We start from the raw sequence: 20,975 nt of genomic DNA on the forward strand, positions 1-20,975 counted from the left end.
TGGAGGTGACGGGCACTTTTCCAGGCTCAGAGGGTAAGTCATGACCAAGAAACAGTTCAGGGAAGAAGACAGCACAGATGTCCGATGACGATTCACCAAGAAACTTAGACAACCTGGAAAAAAAGGTTTATCTAAGAGGTAGTGAGAAGGAGGAAAGAAAGTTAGCCAGACAGAATGAGCAGGAATGGCTTTGGGGCTTATGTAAAGGACACAATAAAAAGACACATGCCACTTACTGGGAATTGCAGGTGATTTAGTAAGGCTTGGGGAACAAACTGGCAAGAGAGTGGGGTGGGGGAAGCAGAGGCAAGAACCGAGGACCTTGCGTTCTTCTGGAGATCCCTAAGGGACTTCCACGCCACACTCAGAAGTTTGTGCATGATTCTGAAGATGAAGCACAGACCTCAGATCTTCCTTCAGAGGTGGAACAGCCGCTATTGGCTTGTCTTTAGGTCTCTGAAGTACGTAGAGGTAAGAATATGCCCTCATATAGAGAACGAACTTTCTGTGCGACAATCCGATCGTATTTTAAGTGAGGTAGTTTGGTTTTTAAAATTCTTTAAAAACATAGCAACAAAATGTACTAATCTCCAATTTATGGATTATTAAGAAAATATCTAGTAGAAAATATCTAGTAGAAAAGACACAACCGAATAGAAAGACCAAAGAAGTTGAAAGACATCAATTTTTATACTTAATTCTGTCACCTTTTCTTAGGGCTACCACAGAAATTGGTTTAACCAATCTCTCTCCTTTCTGATTCAGTTTGCCCAGGAATAGTGAGTGACTTAATTTTTAACATATGGTTTTATAATTATGACAGCTTTATTTACTACAGACTTAGTGTATAACTTTGAAACAAAAAAACTTGTGGGTTTGCTCCCAAGATTACATTACAGTATGTCAATCAACCCCCACACCCCCAAAAAATACAGAGAAGCAGTCATAAGTGAGGCCAGCGCCAACCTGGGGTCTGCAACCAGAGATGAGGCACAGCAAGTACACAAACATCAGTGCTTCCATTTGGGACCCGGGACTGAAGATTGAAAATCCAGATCTCAGAAGGTTCAAGAGGGATTTGCTAAGTGAAGGTTAGATCCATGAGGAGTATGTGACATGGTAGTTCCTCTGGAAAAGGGTGAATACAGGTGCAGATGTAGCAGGTTTAGGGAAGATTTGGGGGGGCAGATACACAAACTCAGTTTTAAAGAGCAGATCAAGGTAAATTTTTGATTAGTCATATCACCATTGGGATTTGAGTGCTGAAACATACAGAAAGAGACTAACCTTTCTGTTTTACTTTGCTGCTATTAGAGTAAGTTTACAGCTGGATTTGCAGAAACCCTCTCAAAATTGTAGTTTGTGGCAGACTAAAAGACTGGTATTAACCTATTTTTCAATAATCCAGCAAGGGAGCAATTATGACTTGGCAACATGTATGTTCTTACTATATGGACTTAAATACTCAAAACTTTTAACTTCTTATAACTGAAAATGGAGACAGAAAATATAGAGATAGAAAAATAAAGACATTACAGATCTTACTGACTCTTTATATTGTACAAACCTCTTTAAAACATATGTATTACATTTGTATTCATGTATGTTACTATATATTTATAAAATGTAATTTAAAAGACTAAGAAGTTACGAAGTTCCTTATAAAATCCTGGCTGATTTCTAAACTGCACTAGTTTTCAGTATTTATCACTCCTTCTTCCACCTATTTCCTTTGAAATAAATACATTTAAAATACGTAGCTCTCTTCCTTTGCTTGTTTCTCCGCTCCCAGTTTTTATGACATCTCCAGGTGGTTCTGAGAGACACAGAACTGATTTCTCCCTTTTTGGTGAAAGAGTATGAAGTCCCGGAGCCTCTCTTTGGAGAAACCGGGGTAGGCAGGTGCACAGAAGAGACTGTCGCAATACGCCTTCTGCTGCTGATCCTCTGTCCAGTATTCGGAGGTCACGGGCAGTGGGATTAATGGCTTGGATCCAGTCTGCAAGCCAACACTTACCCACTTGGGATCCGGGTAGATAGAACACAGGTGTAATCAAAGATCTCACTTTCTTTTCCTTTTGCCTTTAACCATTTAGACTCAACTTCCTGGAGACTGAATGGTTAGAATATTTGCCAGGTTAATGAATGATATTTTCTGAGATCTTTAGTTTCTTTTGTAGGAAAAAGAAGCTTTCCAGCATGATTTATTGTTCTTTTTTCTAATTGCGGTAGTCTTCACGTACAGATTTTGTCCATGTACTTTGCATAGAGTTGTTGTTTTAATTAACTGGTTGAGTTAGAAGGAAACATAAAAGAAGGAAGGGTATGCCGCTCTTTACAATTTTGGGGTAATTATTATGATAATCCTTGGCGACACTTTTAAATAATCAACTGTTTTGATTACTAAAAGGCTTGAGGCAGAAGCTCCCATTTACATTGTGAGCTTACAGTTTTCTATCCTATAAGTTATACATTTCAGGTACTCTAAAGTGGAAGCCTACTCCCAAATTCTTTTGTCATCTTTTTAATAAAATCTGGGATTCCAAAGAATTCTGGCTACTTAGCTACAGTATTAGGGCATCATACGAGGTGCGAGAACAAGGACCAGAAAAGACAGACTCCTTGCCTAGTGTCATGGGGGACATGTGTGTAGGCTAATCACGTGATACAGGTGCCAACAGGCAAGTTCTCTAAGGAGTGTCCAGCCTTAGTATGTCAGGACATAAAACAGGGGACAAATAAATAAGTAGACTGTGAGCCCCTCGGTGGCTTACACACTGAATATACTTTGTTATGGTGTCATAGGTTTCCAGAATAGTACTTAGCAGAGAGTAAATGCTAAATAGTATTTGTTCAATGAGTGAGTTTTGTCTAGGATGACTGGGAAAAGGTTTCACGCAGAAAGTGGCTACGAGCACAGATTCTTGAGCCAAGCAGCCTCAGTTCGAATCCCAGCCCCAGTGTTTACTGTCTGTGTGATTTGGGGCAAGATTCTTAGCCTCTCTGTTACTTAGCTTCCTCGTTTTTAAAACAAAGATAATAGTAATACTTATCTCAGAGGGTTGTTGTGAGGATTAAATAAATATACTTAATCCATTTAGAACCGTTTGTCATGTAGTGAATGACCAATCAATTATTAGCTCAGATGATATTTGATTCGAGTCTTGGAGGATAATGTGATGCAGACAGGTAGGGAAGAGGGCAGAGAGGGTGTTTAGGTCGGGGGAGCAGCATGAGCAAGGGCGTAAAAGTGCAAGTAACTGGCATGCTGGGCGCCTGAAGAGTTATATAGTTGAATTTCAAGTGGAGTATGCCAATAGTTGTGATCAGCACGAGCATCAATTTTATTTGAAATCTTTTAAGAAGGCGAAATTTTTTATGTAAATTATTTAATGGGATATTATGAGACTAAAAACAAAAAGAATTATACACAAATACTGTAGTTAGTAAATCTATTTCTATAAGGATAGAAATTCTAAGACTATATGTATACCAGGATTAAACAAATAAGTAAATATATTGTAAATAATGATAGTAAAGTTTTTTACTGTCGAAGAAGGAAGGTTCAAATAAGAAAAGGGAGAAGGTTGGAATCCAGAGTGAAGCCTGTGGTCCTGGATTAAAATCGGAGGTATTTGTTTGTACTGATTCTACACACACACACCACACACAATAACACATACACACACACAGACGCAGACATAAATACAGATGTTGGAATATGTTTGCATTATTCAACTGGCTCTGTCTACTGAGATGACCATATCAGTGGCAGTACCGAGCATAGTCAGGGTCCATGGCTTGGATTTTAAATGCCGTGCTCTATTAAAAAGAGCCAGGGACCCTTGGAGAAGTGTTAATTCCCAGCTGAGACAGGGAAGATGAGGCCTCCACCATCCTGAGGTGCCAGAAAATAAACATGTACTGAACAACGACAGTGGTTATAACAGCAGGATGCAAGAAGTGACTTGCAACAATTTGAACAAAACATTATTAGTAATAAAAATATTGGATTATAACTCACAAAATAAGTAAACATCCATGAATCCATACTGATTTAAATAAATACTCGAATAAATAGATAATCTGGGAGGAAAGGGATAGATAACTCTTCCTTTCAGAAACATTCCATTTCACAAGCACTAGCGCCACTGCAGGCAAGATGTGTCAATGGAGGCCAGAACCAATGAGAAAAAGTGTGAAGAGAGACAGGATATGTGCATAGTCTCGTAGCATCTCCGCCCCACCCCCAACATATTTATTAACTACAGAAAGAAAAAAGGTAACTTTACAGTGAAAAAATCTGGTAGATACCACTTTAACTAGCTGATGAAAGTGAGTGTCACCTGTGATAAGACCTATGGACATCATGTCACATGACAATGATCAACATCAGCAATATGATGCACAGAGAAGGTACAACATCACTTCCGTGATTTACTTGCCCAAAATGCATATCTTCCATCTAATCATATGGAAATGTCTGACGAATCGAGAGACATTCTGCAAAATAATGACCAGTACTCATCAAAAGTCTTAAGGTACGAAAGACAACAAGAATCTGAGGAACTGTCACACAGTGGAAGAGACCAAAGAGACGTGAAAACAAGATGCAGTAGAGAGATCCTGGTTTGGGCCTGGAATAGAAAAGGGACATTAGTGGGGGAAATGGGGAAATTTGAATGAGACATGCAGCTTCCTTCCTGGCGTTGTGCCAGAGTCAATTTCCTGGTTTTGGTCATCATACTATGATCGAGTGAAGGGTTAACGTTAGAGGGATGTTAACGTTTGCGTGCTGGGCAAGGTTTGTGAACTCTCTGGTGCATTGACAGCTTTTCACTAAGTCTAAAATTACTTCAAAATGGAGAGGGTTTCTTTTTTTTTAACTTCTTAATTGCAATTCCTAAATTTCTTCCCATCTGTCTTTAAAACATTCCACCCTTTTTGAGAGAATATATTCTTTTTTTTTTCCTTTTTTTCCTTTTCTTCTTTCTTTCCTTCCTGTAGGTTGATCTGGAAAGTAGCCGAAAAGTCTCAGCGTCTTTGAAATCCCTCTCCTCCATCTGTTCTCAGCCCCACACCCCGGTGCTTGGTTCTGTGTAATAACTAATTCCCTTTAGGAACTGAACAATAGTTACAGCTTCATTCATGAACTTGACAAATTGTAAAGAATTTTTCATTGGTGAAATACATTGCCTTTGTGCTATAAACTTTGAGGCAGAATTCTTACATTTCAGAGATCCACGTACACATGCCTTGTCTAGAAATTGCTTTAGAACTCTTTGAGAAAACATTTTCTCGGTGAGTATTATGAAGTTTAAAATGGCTAATTATTCAGCTAAGAAAAAAACAGACACATGAGTGTGATAGAACTGTGAGTTCTGTTCCACGAAAGTGGGGACATGGCAGATATTTATAGCTTACTCATTTCCTTTTATCTGAAGTATTGCCTGCTTCTGGGAGTGAAGACATAAATGAAATAGTAAACTTATTTTGAATGATTTAGATGGCTGTTGGAATACACATAAATCCTTCGAAACAGTATATCAGTGTATCTTGTTTCGTAAAAGAATTAATTTTGAAAATGCTCAGAGGATGATTTCTCTCTTCCTCCTCATCCAGTCTCTTGTGATGTTAATTACATGGTGGAATAAATATTCTACACTCAAATATTAATGGTATGTAATAAAGCAATGTAGAGCTAAGAGTGATTTTCCTTACTTCTTTTAGGGAGCAAGAGTTCAGAACACAGCAAAGAATCTGGGAGTCAGAGACCGGACCCCACAGTCTGCTCCCAGGTAAGTGACTTCCCAGAGAGCTTGCTGCCCTTTTTCCCTGGGAATGTCTCTCACGGCTGATGCAACTGCTCTGGCATATGTCCAGTGTAGAACTGATCGTAATCATGGAAATCGGCCTTGTAAACATTCAATGGCTAAATGTGATTCGGCCTAAGTGATCTCTGAATGAAATGGAATTTTAGCTGAAGCAAATTTAGAGGTAGCAAGGACAAGTCTTGACATTATTCTATTTTGCAAGTTCCATCGTGAATTCAAAAACAAAAGCCCATACAGTTACCATGAAAATTTATATTCCAACACTGCCAAACTGCCAAACTGCCATTTTCCTTTCTACTTTTATGATTGTGCATGCTGTTCCCTCTGGCATGATTGCCTTTCCCATCTGCATCTATATGAAAAACTATTTAACCACAAAACCCAACTTAAATGTCATTTTCTCCTCAAAGTCTTGGTTGAGTTTCCTTCCTCTTGATGCTCGCTTCATATCTTGCATACTCTAGCCCCGATTGTGTTGCAATATATTGTTACTTGTCTCTTTGCCCAACCTGAATATGAATTCTTTGGAAGCCAAGAAATACGTTTTTTGGGTTTTATTCATTGTTCATCATAGTGCCTCCATGTGAACATCTGAACTGATTTCAAGAATGTGTGAATGAACAAACGAATGAGTGAGTTTTTTGTTTGTTATCATACCCAATAGTCACGATTTAAAAAGCATCATAGAAAAGGACTCTAATCCACCTATAAAATAAACGAACATGGGAACAGACATCGAAGAAATGTTGTTAATTTGATTCCCTTGGTGACGTCAGGGTAGGCAGCCATCTCTTCTGCAGTAGGGCAAAGTTAAATGATTTCTTTTACATTCGATTGTTTTTATACATTTGCATTTTAACAAAAAGCAGGCTCCTCCAAGCAGTGTCACAGATGAGACACTCTTTCCTTCTATGTACAAAGCAGTTACCAGAGAGACAATGACGGCTGCAGAATTTACGAAGTCATATTTCATTCTGAAAAACTGTGTGGTCAGTGAAAGTACTTTTAAAAGACAAAACATATTTTCCTCCCGGAAATGAATGGAGCACTCCTGTTGTAATTGCATTTACTTTTAGTGCTGACTCCTAACCCTATTTAATCCCCAAATCTTGTTGATGTTATCTTTCACAGTTGATTAGATTAAAAGCTAAGACTTTTTATTGCTAAAGAATCATTTCACAGGATGTTTGCTCTCTAGCACCTTGAGCAGACCATGATATATTCGGATAATAGACCAAATGAAGTGTTAAAATTTCGATAAGAAAACACGATAATGGCACAGCAAGGTCCTCTTAGTTAGAGCTTATAAAAAATAGTAAACAGTGGCCCAGGATAAGCCTGCAGCACCTTGATCAATAACCCAATACACAAGCTGAATACAAGAAAAGAAATGGAGGAACTCACTCTTTTCTTTATTGGGTTATGTTTTAAAACACTTGAAATGAAATATAATAAAATGTGCCAGCTGGAAAGTTGATATTTTTTTTTTGCAAAGGAATAATAGCCCTGAGAGAGAAACCTAGAGTAATTTTCAAGTTTTATTTTATTTATTCTTTCATTCACTCTACAAATATTTATTGCGAATATAAGAATTACAGAGCACTCTGCTGTGCCCCAAAGAGCATGTAAACAGGAAGTAGAAATAGTTCTGGCCCTCAAGGAGCTTTCGTTTGAAAAGATGAGGTGAGTGAAACAGAATTATAAGAACAGATAGAATGTGAGAGTGCCGACGACTGCAGGGGCTGGGATCCCTCCCAGCTCGGAACCGGGGCTCCTGCCCAAGACATCAAACTGAAGGACACATGTGGCTCTTAAGACCATCCATAGGCAAGTCGGAGTCATAGTTCTACAGATAACTTCATGGAGATAAAGATTGTTATCTCTGCCCGAGATAATATTTGATTCAAAGCCCCAACCAATCTCTTCATAGTTTTCTTAGAACCATCCACCATCTTTCATAGTTTAAAATTCACTCAGCATATTGACTTTCTGCCTGTGTGTTTGTAGGTGTCAGGTACTTTGTTAAAAACGAGAGATAAAGATGCAGTCTCTTCCTCCAGTCACTGATGTGCTCAGTAGAGGGACCACTGAATAAAATGAAAACAGTATACAGTATATAAAAGCTGTGACAGCAATAGGCACAGATCACCATGGGAACACAGAGAAGCGGCACATAACTCAGTCTGCGGATGGAGAGGGGAGGTTGCAGAATGTCCCTGGTCCAGTCTATGTAGTATTAGATGTCCTCCAGAGCTGATGCAATGTCACCAATGCGTGGAGAACACATCACATTCTGAGAACTACACCTGGATCTCTGTGACTACTGGTCGAATATGATTTATGAATGATGCAAAGTGAGGTTGGGGACATAGGCAGGGGCTCGGTCAGGAAGAGACTTGTAGGAGATACTGAAACATTTTTATTTTAATTTAGAAACAATAGGGAGGCACTAATAAACAATCTACCTGTCTAGAATATTTAAATTTTCAAATTTATCTCTGATAGTATTAGGAAAATCCATCTGAGGGCAGCTAAGACTGAAGGCAGGAGCTTGAAAGATTATTATAGCATTGAGTATGAAGAAAAGAAGATGAATGAGAGAGACATTTAAAAGAGATAATAGTCTTTGGACACTAACTGAATGAAGGAGGTTAGGGAAAAGGAAGATTCTACGATGACCACCAATCTTTGGCTTGGATGACAAAGGGTGAATGGTTCTAGTCACTGAGATGGTAGATGCAGGAAAAAGAGTGTGTGCAGTAGTCCCCGCTTATTCATAGGGTCACTTTCTCAGTTTCAGTTGCCTGCGGTCAACTGTAGCCCAAAAATATTAAATGGAAAATTAAAAAAATAAACAATGCTTAAGTTTTAAATTGTGTGCCATTCTGAGTAGTGTGATGAAATCTCATGCCGTTTCGCCCCGTCCTGGGATGTGACTCCTCCCTCCAACCAGCATCTCCATATTGTAGATGCTCCCAGCCTGTTGGTCACTTAGTAGCCTTCTCGGTTATCAAATTGACTGTCATCATGTCACAGTCACCCTAATTTTACTTAATAACGGCCCCTAAGTTCAAGAGTCGTGATGCTGGAAATTCAGATATGCCAAACAGAAGCTATATTATGCTTCCTTTGAGGGAAAAGATCTGTATGTATAGGAAAAAACAGTACATATACGGTTTGGTACTATCCACGGTTTCGGGCATCCACTGGGGGTCTTGGAACGTGTCCCCTGTAGATGAGGAGTGGCTGCTACATAAGGAAAAGGTAAACTCAGCTTGGTACTCTTGAGTCTAAGGATCGATGAGACACCCATGTGGAGATGCCTTGTGGACAGTAAAAATGAGGTTATTCCTCCTTCTAACTTTTATACATTGGCTCTTCAGAATAAACATATCTTCACCAAGAATCAAATATTACATTTCAGAAGTAATCATACAGTGGTCTTATTTTCTATTATATTACAAAATCTAGAAACTATCATATAATGAAAGCTTGATTTTGTTTGTGTGGTTGAGAGGCAGCATACTATAGTGTTTAAGAGTGAAAAGATGGTTTTGAGTCTCCTCTCCTGCTATGTGATCTGATTTAGACGGGTTATTTATCCTCTGAGAAAGACAGAGTATTTTTGGCACTTTAGCCTTGAAAGAGGCATTTGCTTTGTGGTCTCCTTTAATACAACTTTTATTTGGCCATGTAGAAAAGATGAAGGGCATGACTGTAGACTGCAGTCTGAAAGCTCACTCTCCTCAGATTGAGCTTGGGCCTGGAAATGCTGGCTCCAAGATGGCTGCCTGAACCTAAACAGAGCCAGGAACAAACCTCTCTTTGTGCAGGGCCTCCGGCGTGCGTGAATGGAATGAGAAAAGCAAAGGCCCCCAAATGCTGGGCAAACAAAGGCCTCTCATTACCTAACAGTTTAGCTGCCAAAAACCAAACGCCTCAGTGCAGGGTAGAAGTCCAGCTCTTACCTATGTTTTACTTCCAAACTTCATCTGCTTGTTCTAAATTCCCCAAACCCCTCAATATCCATTACTAATGTGTCTGAGCTCAAATAATCCTGACTTTCTTCCAAGAGGCCTTGCAGAAGCTGAATCTGCCCAGCTCGGCAATACCCAGAGCTATTATGTCATGAGGTGATCACAGGGAGTAGCCTTTTTCACCAGTTTGCAAGGCAGACATTTCAAAGACTTGTGTACCCGGCAGCATTAGTTACATTCCGTGGGAACGTGCCGTGCAAGATAAGGCAATGTGATGCTTGGCTCAGATCTCATGGGGTCCGACACCTCCACCCAGCCTATGATCCCTGTTGTGCCGGAATAAAGGCCACAGTGCCTTTTCACTCACTAGGCAGCACTGTCTGGGAAACAAGAGGGTAGAAATTAAAGAAGAGAAGAGCTTTCCCATCATTCTATTATTTCAGCCCCAGGAATGCAATTTGAGGCAACACCATATCCTTTAGCTGGAAAAGCAGCTTTGAAGTGCATCGGCTGATTTTAATGTATTCTCTTCTCCCGGAAGGATGAAATTAGCTTTTCTGATGTGAGATGTCCTTATTTCTGTATTCATTTTCTTCCCTGGAGATGACGTGGAAAGCATTAACTACCTTCCAGACTTGAAATACGTTTTGCAAACTTCCAAGGCAATAACTTCTTCTATGTGTTTCCAGACTAGGGAAGTTCATTTTGTTAACTAGGATGCTAACTCAATATTCAGTCTTTCCCATTCTTCCCTCTTTGATTTAGAATTAACATGGGATTAAAGGTTGAAGGAAAAGGAAATTTTTAATTTGCTAAGATTGTCAATAACTCATTTAAACTGTGTTCAATTTAATCTATAAAAGGTTGTGGATCACCGCAGCTACCCCTGGGTTTGGAATGCTTTTGAAAATGAGCACAGTTGAAATCTGCACCTTATAGTTTTATATCATTAGACTAAGCTCTGAAGGGGAATCAACATGGCCAAGGGCACAACTGAGGACTGCGGGTAGAGTCCAACATCTGGCCGCCCCAGGCCAGCTGATTCTCTTTGGCTGAGCCCTAAATAATGGGTATGCACTGTGTGGTCATTACTGAGGCCATGTTCCCCTTTGCTTTGTTCCTGGGGTTAGGATTCAACCATTCAGGAGAACGAGGAGCGCTAGAACTTGAGTGATCTTAGTTTGGTCCCCTGAACTTTGCCTTGATGCTGTATGGTCTCAAACAAATATACCAGGGATGCAGAGAGGGTGTATCTTCCCAGCTCCCGGCATCTCTACCAGTTCAAATGGATTCCTACGCACACTTGAATCTCCACCCGATTCTATTGACAGGTGAAGGGGATGAGCAAAGCTGGGCATATGTTCCTTAAGAAACATGAGCTAATCGTGCCTGTGATATTCAAGACTCAGGAGTGTGCCACACCAGCCTGTCCATAACCAACTGCTTGCACCTCCAGGATGGTGCATAATGAAGCAAATTCATGAAACTGGTCAGAAAATCAGTAGACTCTCATGAGACAGATGCTTATCTTGCTACCAGACAAGCATGATAGACATGATGGTAATTATCATAATATTATCTCGTGGCATTTGGAGAATCAATTTTGCTACCAGCAAGGTGAGCAGTGGGATCGAAAGCACTGGAACAGAAGCAGCTGGTATTAAAAATGCAGCATCGCTTAATCAGTAGTCACCGAGCTGTGCAAAGAGATGGTCTTTTCTAAATAATAGAACCGAAAATTTGGAGTTTGCTAATTCATATGTGATTTTTAGTGAAATAGGGAATATGATCATATTTCACGAACCAAGAAATTATTGTCAATGTATATGTTATATCAATGAAAACACCTCAAGTAATGTCCGTACGCCAGGCCACTCTCACACCTTCTCGTGCCTCTTCTAGGCTGTACAAGCTGTGCGAGCCGCCTCCCCCAGCTGGAGAAGAATAAAGAGAACCCCAAGGAACCCAGGCGAGCAGAAGCTTCTGAACACTGGACTGGACAAAGGACAGGCTGGCTAAACACTCTCCACTCAAGATAAAGAAATGAATTTTTTCTCTAAATCTTTCACTGTGGTGTAAATAACTCATGTTCAGCTTGTGCTTAGATATTTCTGCTAGAAATGGATAGACAGTCATTCAAACAACTCAGTTTCACACACTGATCTCTCTGTGTTGACATGAACTCTTCATTTTTAGAGTAAAATTCATCCCCGGAAGTTACAGGAAAAATAGCAGAAGAAAAAAAACGAACCATCGTTCTTTCTCTCCCATTTATTAAAATTATTTTGTTTGTTTTCATCTTCTCCAAATGGGAACATGTAATAATGGATATTTCCATTTGAAGAAGTCTGTCACTGAAGAAATACGGCCACGTTTTCTAAATCATCCAGAAATGTCACAGACAGCGTAGACTGGGTGTCGTCGGTTCTCAGTCCCCCCGCATCACAGAAAGTTTTTGCATGTAAGGTGAAGAGTATGCTCACTCTTTCTAAGGACGAGTTTCTCAGTAGAGAGAGATGGAGGCCTCCAGCAAGACCTTCTTCGGCTGCTTTCAGGTGTCCCTTCTGCTCCTGGACGGCTCCAGCAGCCAGTGCTGTTGTGGGTTTCTGAAATGGGCATGGCTTCCTTGGGCCATGCGTGCTGGTGCCGTGCCAGCTGTGGCCAGGGGTGGGTTGAGGCAGGGATTGGGGAGGTGCGGGAAGGAAGACCAGGCTGAAGGTGGGAAAAACAAGCCTGTTTAAAAACTCGACCTTTAACTTAGATACCTAAAATGCTTAATTTTATTAAGACTTTCATATGAGATGCCAGACTCTTAAGAGAATACACCATGCTGAGTATTTTTCTATCAAGGTATATATATGTATAAGATATGAAAATAAAGCTTTATTTGTTGAACTTTAAAAGGACTATTAGAGACCTTGATAATTTATGGAAGCACAAGGTGTATTCTATTTTCATATTAAAGTATATGTAATGTTTATCATTTCTACTTCGATAAAATAACATTTTTTAGCATAGTGAATACAGCAATATTGATTTTAAATCCATAATTTTCAAAACAATTAAAATGCCTGTATTGTGATTATGATAATTATAAGGACTTAGACAACAGTATGTGACACGCTTCTCATAACTAAAGTATATACTTTATATTTTAATTTATAAATTTGTTCATGGTTTTCAAACTATCATTAAAGACCTTCATCACTAGCAGTTGTGTATTAATAACGAAAATACTATGTTTACAGATGTATGAGATATTTATTATAGACTGGTCAAGGTAATAATTACTGTTATTTGGCACAGAAACTTTTAAGAATTTTGAGATAAGTCCATATCTATAATGAAAAATAAAGAAACCAACATCGACGTTTTCAAAGAAAAAGTTGAATTTAATGATGATATAACCTTAAAATAAGTATCTATATTAAGCATATCCTTAGCTTTCAGGGATTGGCCATTCTTGATATCAGCGAGTGATCCTAAAGGTCCATGATATTAGTAAATTGTGATTTTTCCCGTGATGAAAATTTGATGATGTTCTACATGAGGCTAATGAATGAGCAAAACTGATTAATTAGCCAGTACTTTTCATATTGTCATTCTTATTTTCTAATCACCATCCTGGAAGTGGCATCTCTTAGAGGCATGAAGCAGGTCACTTAAACATTTCAGTCGCACTTTGCTGTGATTCATGGGGGAAATTATCTGCCATTGTGGTATTTATAAATTAGCATATTTTAAGGTTCTACTCTCTATGCAGGAAGTCTGCCTTCTTAATGTGTTATGCTGCTTCTCCTTATTACCATAAGAATTATAATATTACCAATTTTTTGTTAGTAAATTTGCCATTAAATTATACATTTTATATTGAGGAAAAAAGTGAATGGAAATATGTAAAGTGCTTTTACTATATGAAAAGCTTAGGATTTCCTGGATATTTTACCAGTCTAAGTACACATTTTGAGGTAACCCAGTGCTTTTGCAGTCTGAAAAAATATATTCTTCATAATTGAAAATAACAGTTTTAGATATATTTTGAAAGTCTGGAATAGTATATCATATAAAATTCCACTATGATTCCAAAACAATAATAACAGTAAAAAAAAAAAAGTCTATTGAATAGATAGAGACAATTTTTCAAAACTATGATATACCTCCATGTGACATTGGACATTTAACTGGCTTTGAGTTTTTAGATTAGTTTTACCTAAATGCTCACATACTCCTCTACAACCAGTGGACTTTTAAACATTGCTAAAGGCTGCTAACAATTCTTTTAAGTTCTGAGTGTGGACATCTGCCTCTCTCCACCTAAAAGAGAAGAAGGTTCGAGCATAGAAATTTTGGTTCTTAACATAGCACCTGATTAAAAGTACTTGTTAACTAGTGACGCACAGTCACTACACCTTGAATATTTCATTATGTCTTACAAAGTTTTCTAACATTAAATATTACAAAATTAAATATTACAAAATAATGTTAGAGGTATGAGCAATTTTAGGAGACTAGAATTTTGTATCTATTTCCATTACTATTTAACAAGGGAGAGAGAGAAGAAAGAGAGAGAGAGAGAAAGAAAGAGAGAGAGAGAAAGAAAAATGGATTTCTGTACTAGTTTTCCTTATATTGGATATGTAATATTGACTTTAGAATTTGAGCTTTATTTTATGAACCAATATCCCACTCTTAGAAGTCTCATACTATTTTCTGTCTCTTTAAATCATATTTTTCCAGTGACTTGAATTCACTGGACATACTTCTTGCAGCAACAATGTTCAACTTAAAATTCATTGCTTTTGATGCTATAATATGCAGTTAACCCTTGAACAATGCAGATTTGAACTATGTGGGTCTACTTATATGTGTGTGTGTGTATGTGTTTCGTTTTTTGGTTTTTGTGGGTTTTTTTTGGTAAATACACACAGTACTCTAAATGTATTTTATCTTTCTTATGATTTTCTTAATAACATTTTCTTTTCTCTAGCTTGCTTTATTGTAGGAATACAGTACATAATACATATAACATACAAAATATGTTAATTGACTGTCTCTGTTCTTGCTAAGGCTTCCAGTCAACAGTAGGCTATTAGTAGTTAAGTTTTGGGGGGAATTAAAAGTTATATGCAGATTTTTGACTGTTCAGGGAGTGAGGGGAATGTCCATGCCCCTAGTCCCCTTGTTGTTCAAGGGTCAACTGTGTAAGATATTGTAATGATATTGATTCTGACTATTAATTTAAATTTTGTATTAGTTAAATTGAGAATGAAATGAAATTAAGCTTGGCACTAACTGTAAAACCTAAGAAAATGAATGGGTAAAAAACTCCCAGGGAGCATACTAACTAATTTAAGGAAACAAATTATTTTCAACCCTTGAGCACATACATGATATAGGAGAAATAATATTTATTGGCTTAGAAGCATTCAGTTGAGAGTTATTTCCTCCATGTATTTGAAAATAATATATTTGTGCTTAAAATACTAAAGTATTCTTCTATTAGTTCACGTAGGTCTTTTCCTATATAGCATGATTTAATTCAGATTACGGGGCCTATTTTTAGTCACTTGTATTTTTGAAAATCACATAATATTGAAATTTAAAATAAATAACCTTACTTTAAGTCATTTTACTTTATATTTTACTTCTAAGGTCATTTTTACATTTTCTTCATTTGTGATATTTACTATTATTGAAACTAACCTTTAGTATATGACTAAATTGTTTCTGAAATTTTGGAAATTACGTTTAATTTTTAAAGGCTTATTTTTAAGTGAATTATTATACTAAATTATAGTTTAATTACTCTCTCCAAGCCTGTAATAGTTATTTCATTAACATGTAAATATATTAACCAAATTTCTGAGTGAATTATTAGTTGTCTTGCTTAAATATAAAGACAAAAGCGTTTCAAATGGTTTGGGATGATGTAAACTTTGATTAAGAAAAATATTCTGTACTCTATCAAATTTTCTAAGTTTTAGTGATGAGCTTTAGAAAGTTTCACTTTGCATGAAGCAGAAGAGATAAGGAAAAGTTACAAGAGGAGTTTGGGCCAAGGCTGATTCCTTTAATATATAGTGCCTAAAATCTTTGTAGGTGCTGCAATTCCATAAGTGTTATTAGTTAGACTTTGGTTTTAGAAAGTTTTTACTGCTTCGAAGCTCTGCCTTTAACAGTGATCTCAGCATTCACGTTGTGCGTGCATCATGGAAGACTCACGAATGGCCTGTGTGTCCTCCGGCTATTACATAGACACATGGCCTGCTTCACTCAGGACACCTTGCTTCTCTCTGAGAAGAGACACCTACAGTCAACTAAGATGTTATAAACATTTATGGTTACTACTTTTGTTTTTATGATAACACATTGTAGAAATTACTTAGATTCTTATGTCTCCTTTTGTATGAAGATACGATACATGGAGTTGTTCAATATATTGAATGTCTGTTCTGTCGACATCGGAACTCTCTAAATACACGGTCAGCACACCTGGTGAGGCATCTTATGCTCACTGACATTAGTTTGCTAGTCAATCTGGAGTCAGTTTACCTGGCTTTGCTATCTGGAAGAAGCAGCTGATTAATAATAAAAGTGTTGAGTTTTTAAATGGCATTTCTGCTAGAAATAGAAAGCTTTGGATAGTTAATTTTCTGTGCAAATAACTGAATAGATGCCATCCACTTGCGTATGTATTCAACAGATGTGTTTGAGAATTCACTTTGCACAAGGCATAGCCAGTGGGCCTCACTTGTGTGTTGGATGTGTTGGGTCTGGAAACCTTCAGTTTCTCTTCTGTGTTAATGATCACCTGTGTCTTTTACTTGAAATAACATTATTTGTAACACAAACCTATTCTAATCCCATGGAGATATGTATCCCGTATGAAGTCAAGAACACTAAGTTGATAAAACACTTTAGAAAACATGCATTTAAATTTGAATATCTAATGCCTCAAGCAAATTTATTAGAGTTTCAGATGAATATATATTTTTGTAACTACAAAGTAAATGAGTAGAACATAGCTTTTGCTTTAAAATTGTTTATAAGTATTCATTTACATAGTATTCATTATTTTAAATAGTAAAACATCAAGTTGGTTCTATAAATAGTAATTCTTTTGAATATATCTGTTTAACATTGTATAACATCCAAAATATGACAAATTTTATCTGAATATGTTATTATAGTAGTCTGTTCTTTTCTTTGTAAAATATACATGTAACATAGGTTCAATCTCTCAGTATTTTGTGTATGATTCAAATGATCAAAATGTATTATGTATTTTATATCATTTATTTTTGTTGGCATAAAAGACTAGAATAGTAACATTGTATCATAAATGTTAATAAAGTAAAATGTAGTGTGACCATATCAACTTCTTTCTACTTAAATTTAACTGATTCCTGATATGTTCTCACCTGTTTAGGAGACAAAACTTGATGAAAACCAGATTTTTACCCTTTAAGAATTCACAGGCTCGATAGAAGAAAACTGATACATGTATGAAGCGAATCTATAAATATGAGCCAAGGTGAGTTGTAAAGACAGTAACTGCTAGGAAGAGATCGGGGGGGAAAGCTTAATATGCACCACAGCATAGGAAAGCTTCATGGGAGATAAGGGACTTGCGCAGAATTAACCAGCCAATCTAGCAAAATTTATTCAGCATCTATTATGTATAAGCCCCTGTCCTAGTTGCTAAGGGTGTTATCAATGCATATAATTTCCAAACTCTGCAGTTGAAGAATTTGATATATGCAGATTATGAATGCAGCACACAAACCAAAATGGTACCTATTAAGATAATTCACACTAATACGGAATGAGAGGTAAGGCAATGAGATACATGTACTACAGAAATGCAAAGAATTTAGATTTTATCCAGCATCTCTTTATTGGACATCTAGGAATTACTCATCAGGTACCAAGCTAAGCTGGATATTTAGCAATTAGAAACACATATATGGCTATTCTCCATGTGGAGTTTACAGTCTACGTGGCAAAAACATTGATGAAAAAAATACAAAAAAAAAACAAAAGATGAGAGAAGGCTAGGTCAGCTTTCAGGATTCGTAAGATTAAGCAACAGAAGAAAGGTAAGTCAACCTTGTTAAGAAGAACAGCATGAATATGTGCACTGAGATGCAAATACCCCAGATGTTTTGGTGGGATAGTGAATGTATCCGTCTGGATAAAGGATTAAGATTTGTGGATATGATTAGAAAGAGACAGATCAAAAGGGAGCTTGGGTCTGTACGGTGCAGGTCTCTGAATGCCAGGCTAAGAAGTCTGGACATTGTTTGCATAAGAAAGATGAGATGCCTACTTCGTAACAATGATAAAAGAATTGTGAAACCCCAGTGAGGAGTTTGAAAATGTGTGTTTTTGATTGTGTAAGCTACCTCAGAAAAGTCAAAAGAAATAACTGTTGAAGAAAATAAAAATCAATAACTAGATTTTACTCTCTGGAGATTGCTGGTATACTCTGAGATTGTGCATTTAATACAATAATAAGAAAATGAAATCATCACACATAGGCTACTTATTTTATAACAGCATCCCAGACACTGGTGTTACAGAGATGCTATTAGGTGAGACACATACACAAAGTATTTTGTGGTCCAAATAAGTTTGAGAAACACAGAATTAAACAGATTTCTTTACTATAAGATTTCTCAAGCATTTTAAAGAATGTATAAAAAGCATGACTTTGGAGGACAGAGGTGGTATGCCGTGTTTCCCAAACTTCGTAGAACATAGGACATGTTTCATAGAAGATTTGTTAATATTTCCTTGGAACACAAATATTCAACAAAGCACACTATGGGAAAACTATTCTAGAAATTTCATGATAACATAAATGGAAAAAAGGAAAATGCATTAATAAGAGATGGCACAGACTAACTGATGGAGGTGCCATTAAGGTTTAAAGGAAGAAACGACAGATAGTGACATAAATGAACAGTAACAGTAAATTAGAATTAAAAGCAGGGTGTTATATTGTAACTTCTCTCATCATTCATCTATGTGCAGGATATTAGACGTGGGGAAGAGCTTAATCTACAGAGAAATGCAGATGTCTCCTCTCCTTTCCCTGTGATATGGTGATATGTTGTAGTGAGAACACTTTATTATGTCAAAACTTGGCTCCAGTTTGCCATGTATTCTGGACTAAATTTGTAATTCTATGGCCATGTCCATGGTGTCTTGAGTTAGATGACTTGTAGGTAAAAGAATAAATTTCTTTTTTACAAAAAGTATTTAAAAACATGCTAAGTGTGGGGTTTTCCGGACTGACATTGGTCAGCCATTTGAATATAACCTGACTGCAGTAATGTAAACAGCACGCTTATTTTGTTTTAAACCTGGGTCTTGATAATATGAATCCCCAGGGTCCTCTCCAAGATGCCACATAATCAGGAATTTTCCAGATCTAAACATGGACCCCTTTGCTATTAATTAATGTGGATACATGGGAAGAAGTTTTAGTACAGGGCTGTCTAGAAATTCAGCAAGTCATAGAGTCCTTAGACTCTGCCTTTGACTCACTATGTTGCTTTTATTTAGGAGAGACCTGTGAACTCCTTGCCAAAAAAGTGATGAAATACATTATTCCCGGGCTGTGTACTCAGAGAAAAAGGCAGTGATCACACCATGATATAATAGAGTGTTCTGTTGAGGGCACTTTAGTTCAGAAGGATGAAGACAAGTGAGAATATAAATGATGGTCAAAGAATGACCGAGGACATGCAGGGATTGATGGCCAGGCAATATGAGGTCTACTAAAATTCCTGACTGTCCACATGTCGACTCACTGTTAAAAATGCTTCCTTTCAGAAGTTAGATGTTAAGACGTTAACTGACTAGCCATGAGGGACATGAAAACTAGAACCAAACTCAAAACAGAGAATCGGCTGAGCGATGATATAAAAGAGGTTTTTAGACACGAGTTTTGAAAATTTTATTTAAATTTGTATAAAATTGGATAAAACATTGGTTGGAAGGTTAGCTAGGGTACGACTCATTTCACTCTTTTAATTAAAATTGAAATTCACTTAACATAAAAGCAACCATTTTAACGTATACGATTCTCTGGCACTTAGTACCTTCACAGTGTTGTGGAACCATCATCTCTGTCTAGTTCCGAAACATTGCCATCAAACAGGTTTTCTTAATTAAACTTTTATTTGGAGTTAATTGTAAGTTCACATTTTTTGACAAAGTTGCAAAAGCAGTTCAATGGAGGAAGAATAGACTTTTCACAATATGAAACTTTAAGAAAAAATATAAAAGATAATCTTTAGGATCTAGGGCTAGATAAGAGATTTTTAGTCTTGACACAGAAAGCATGATCCATAACAGGACAAGTTGACAAATGAGATCTTATCAAAAATTTAAAACTTTTTCTATTTTAAAGCCAGTGAGAAGAAGTTATAGACTGGGAGAAAACGGTTGCAAATTACGTAATTGACAAATTAGAACATATAAAGAACTCTGAAAAAAGCCAGCTGTAAGAAGTTTCGTTTTACTGTATTATTCCATTTATGTAGCCTCCTCCAAAGGGCAAAATTCTAGAAATGGAGAACAAATTAGAAATGGACAGGAAGGAAGCAGCTGTGGTTACGAAAGGGCAGCAGGAGTGATCTTTGTAGTGATGGAAAGTTCTCTCTTGCCAGGATTGTCGACATCCTGATTGTGAAACGGTACCATTGTTTTTTTTTGTCGTTTTTTTGTTTTTGTTTTGTTTTTTGCAAGACATTCCTTTTCAGGGAAACTGAACAAAGCATACATGAGATTTCTCTCAAAAATTTCTCACAACCGCCTGTGAATCTACAGTTATCATAATAGAAGTTTCGATTAAAAATATAAAATGAGTTGTAAATGCTCCTGGAATGGTAGTTTTAAAGGTAGCTTTATTAGTAAGGAAAATATCTCCCTGAAAATGAAATCACAGTTTGAGATAGAGGCTAATAAAATTGATGATTTCTTTCTTTTTTTTCTTTGCCCTGCATAGCATTCATTCATTCAAAAAGACAACTGCGCAAGTTGAGAGGATTCACTATATGGGAGGCTCGATGTCGGGACTGAGTTCCTTGCCCACCCTTCAGGAGCCCTTGTGGAGCTCATATGCAGTTCCACTCCATCACTTAATATTTGTGTG

The 20,975-nt window shown here is 37.1% G+C and overlaps 1 protein-coding gene across 2 annotated transcripts in view; it reads left to right on the plus strand.

Annotated features, from left to right (window-relative positions):
- Positions 1 to 13,940, plus strand: part of PREX2 (phosphatidylinositol-3,4,5-trisphosphate dependent Rac exchange factor 2) — a 225,650-nt gene extending 211,710 nt beyond the window's left edge. For both annotated transcript variants that reach the window (XM_039841811.1, XM_039841812.1), the window contains 2 exons: positions 5,731 to 5,798; positions 11,714 to 13,940. In XM_039841811.1, the coding sequence (XP_039697745.1) occupies positions 5,731 to 5,798; positions 11,714 to 11,759 (114 nt within the window). In that variant the 3' untranslated portion in view covers positions 11,760 to 13,940. The remainder of the gene's footprint in view (positions 1 to 5,730; positions 5,799 to 11,713) is intronic.
- Positions 13,941 to 20,975: the final 7,035 nt, after the last annotated feature.

Source organism: Pteropus medius, unplaced genomic scaffold (assembly GCF_902729225.1).
Source record: "Pteropus medius unplaced genomic scaffold, Ma_sr-lr_union100, whole genome shotgun sequence".
Lineage (NCBI taxonomy): Eukaryota > Metazoa > Chordata > Mammalia > Chiroptera > Pteropodidae > Pteropus > Pteropus medius.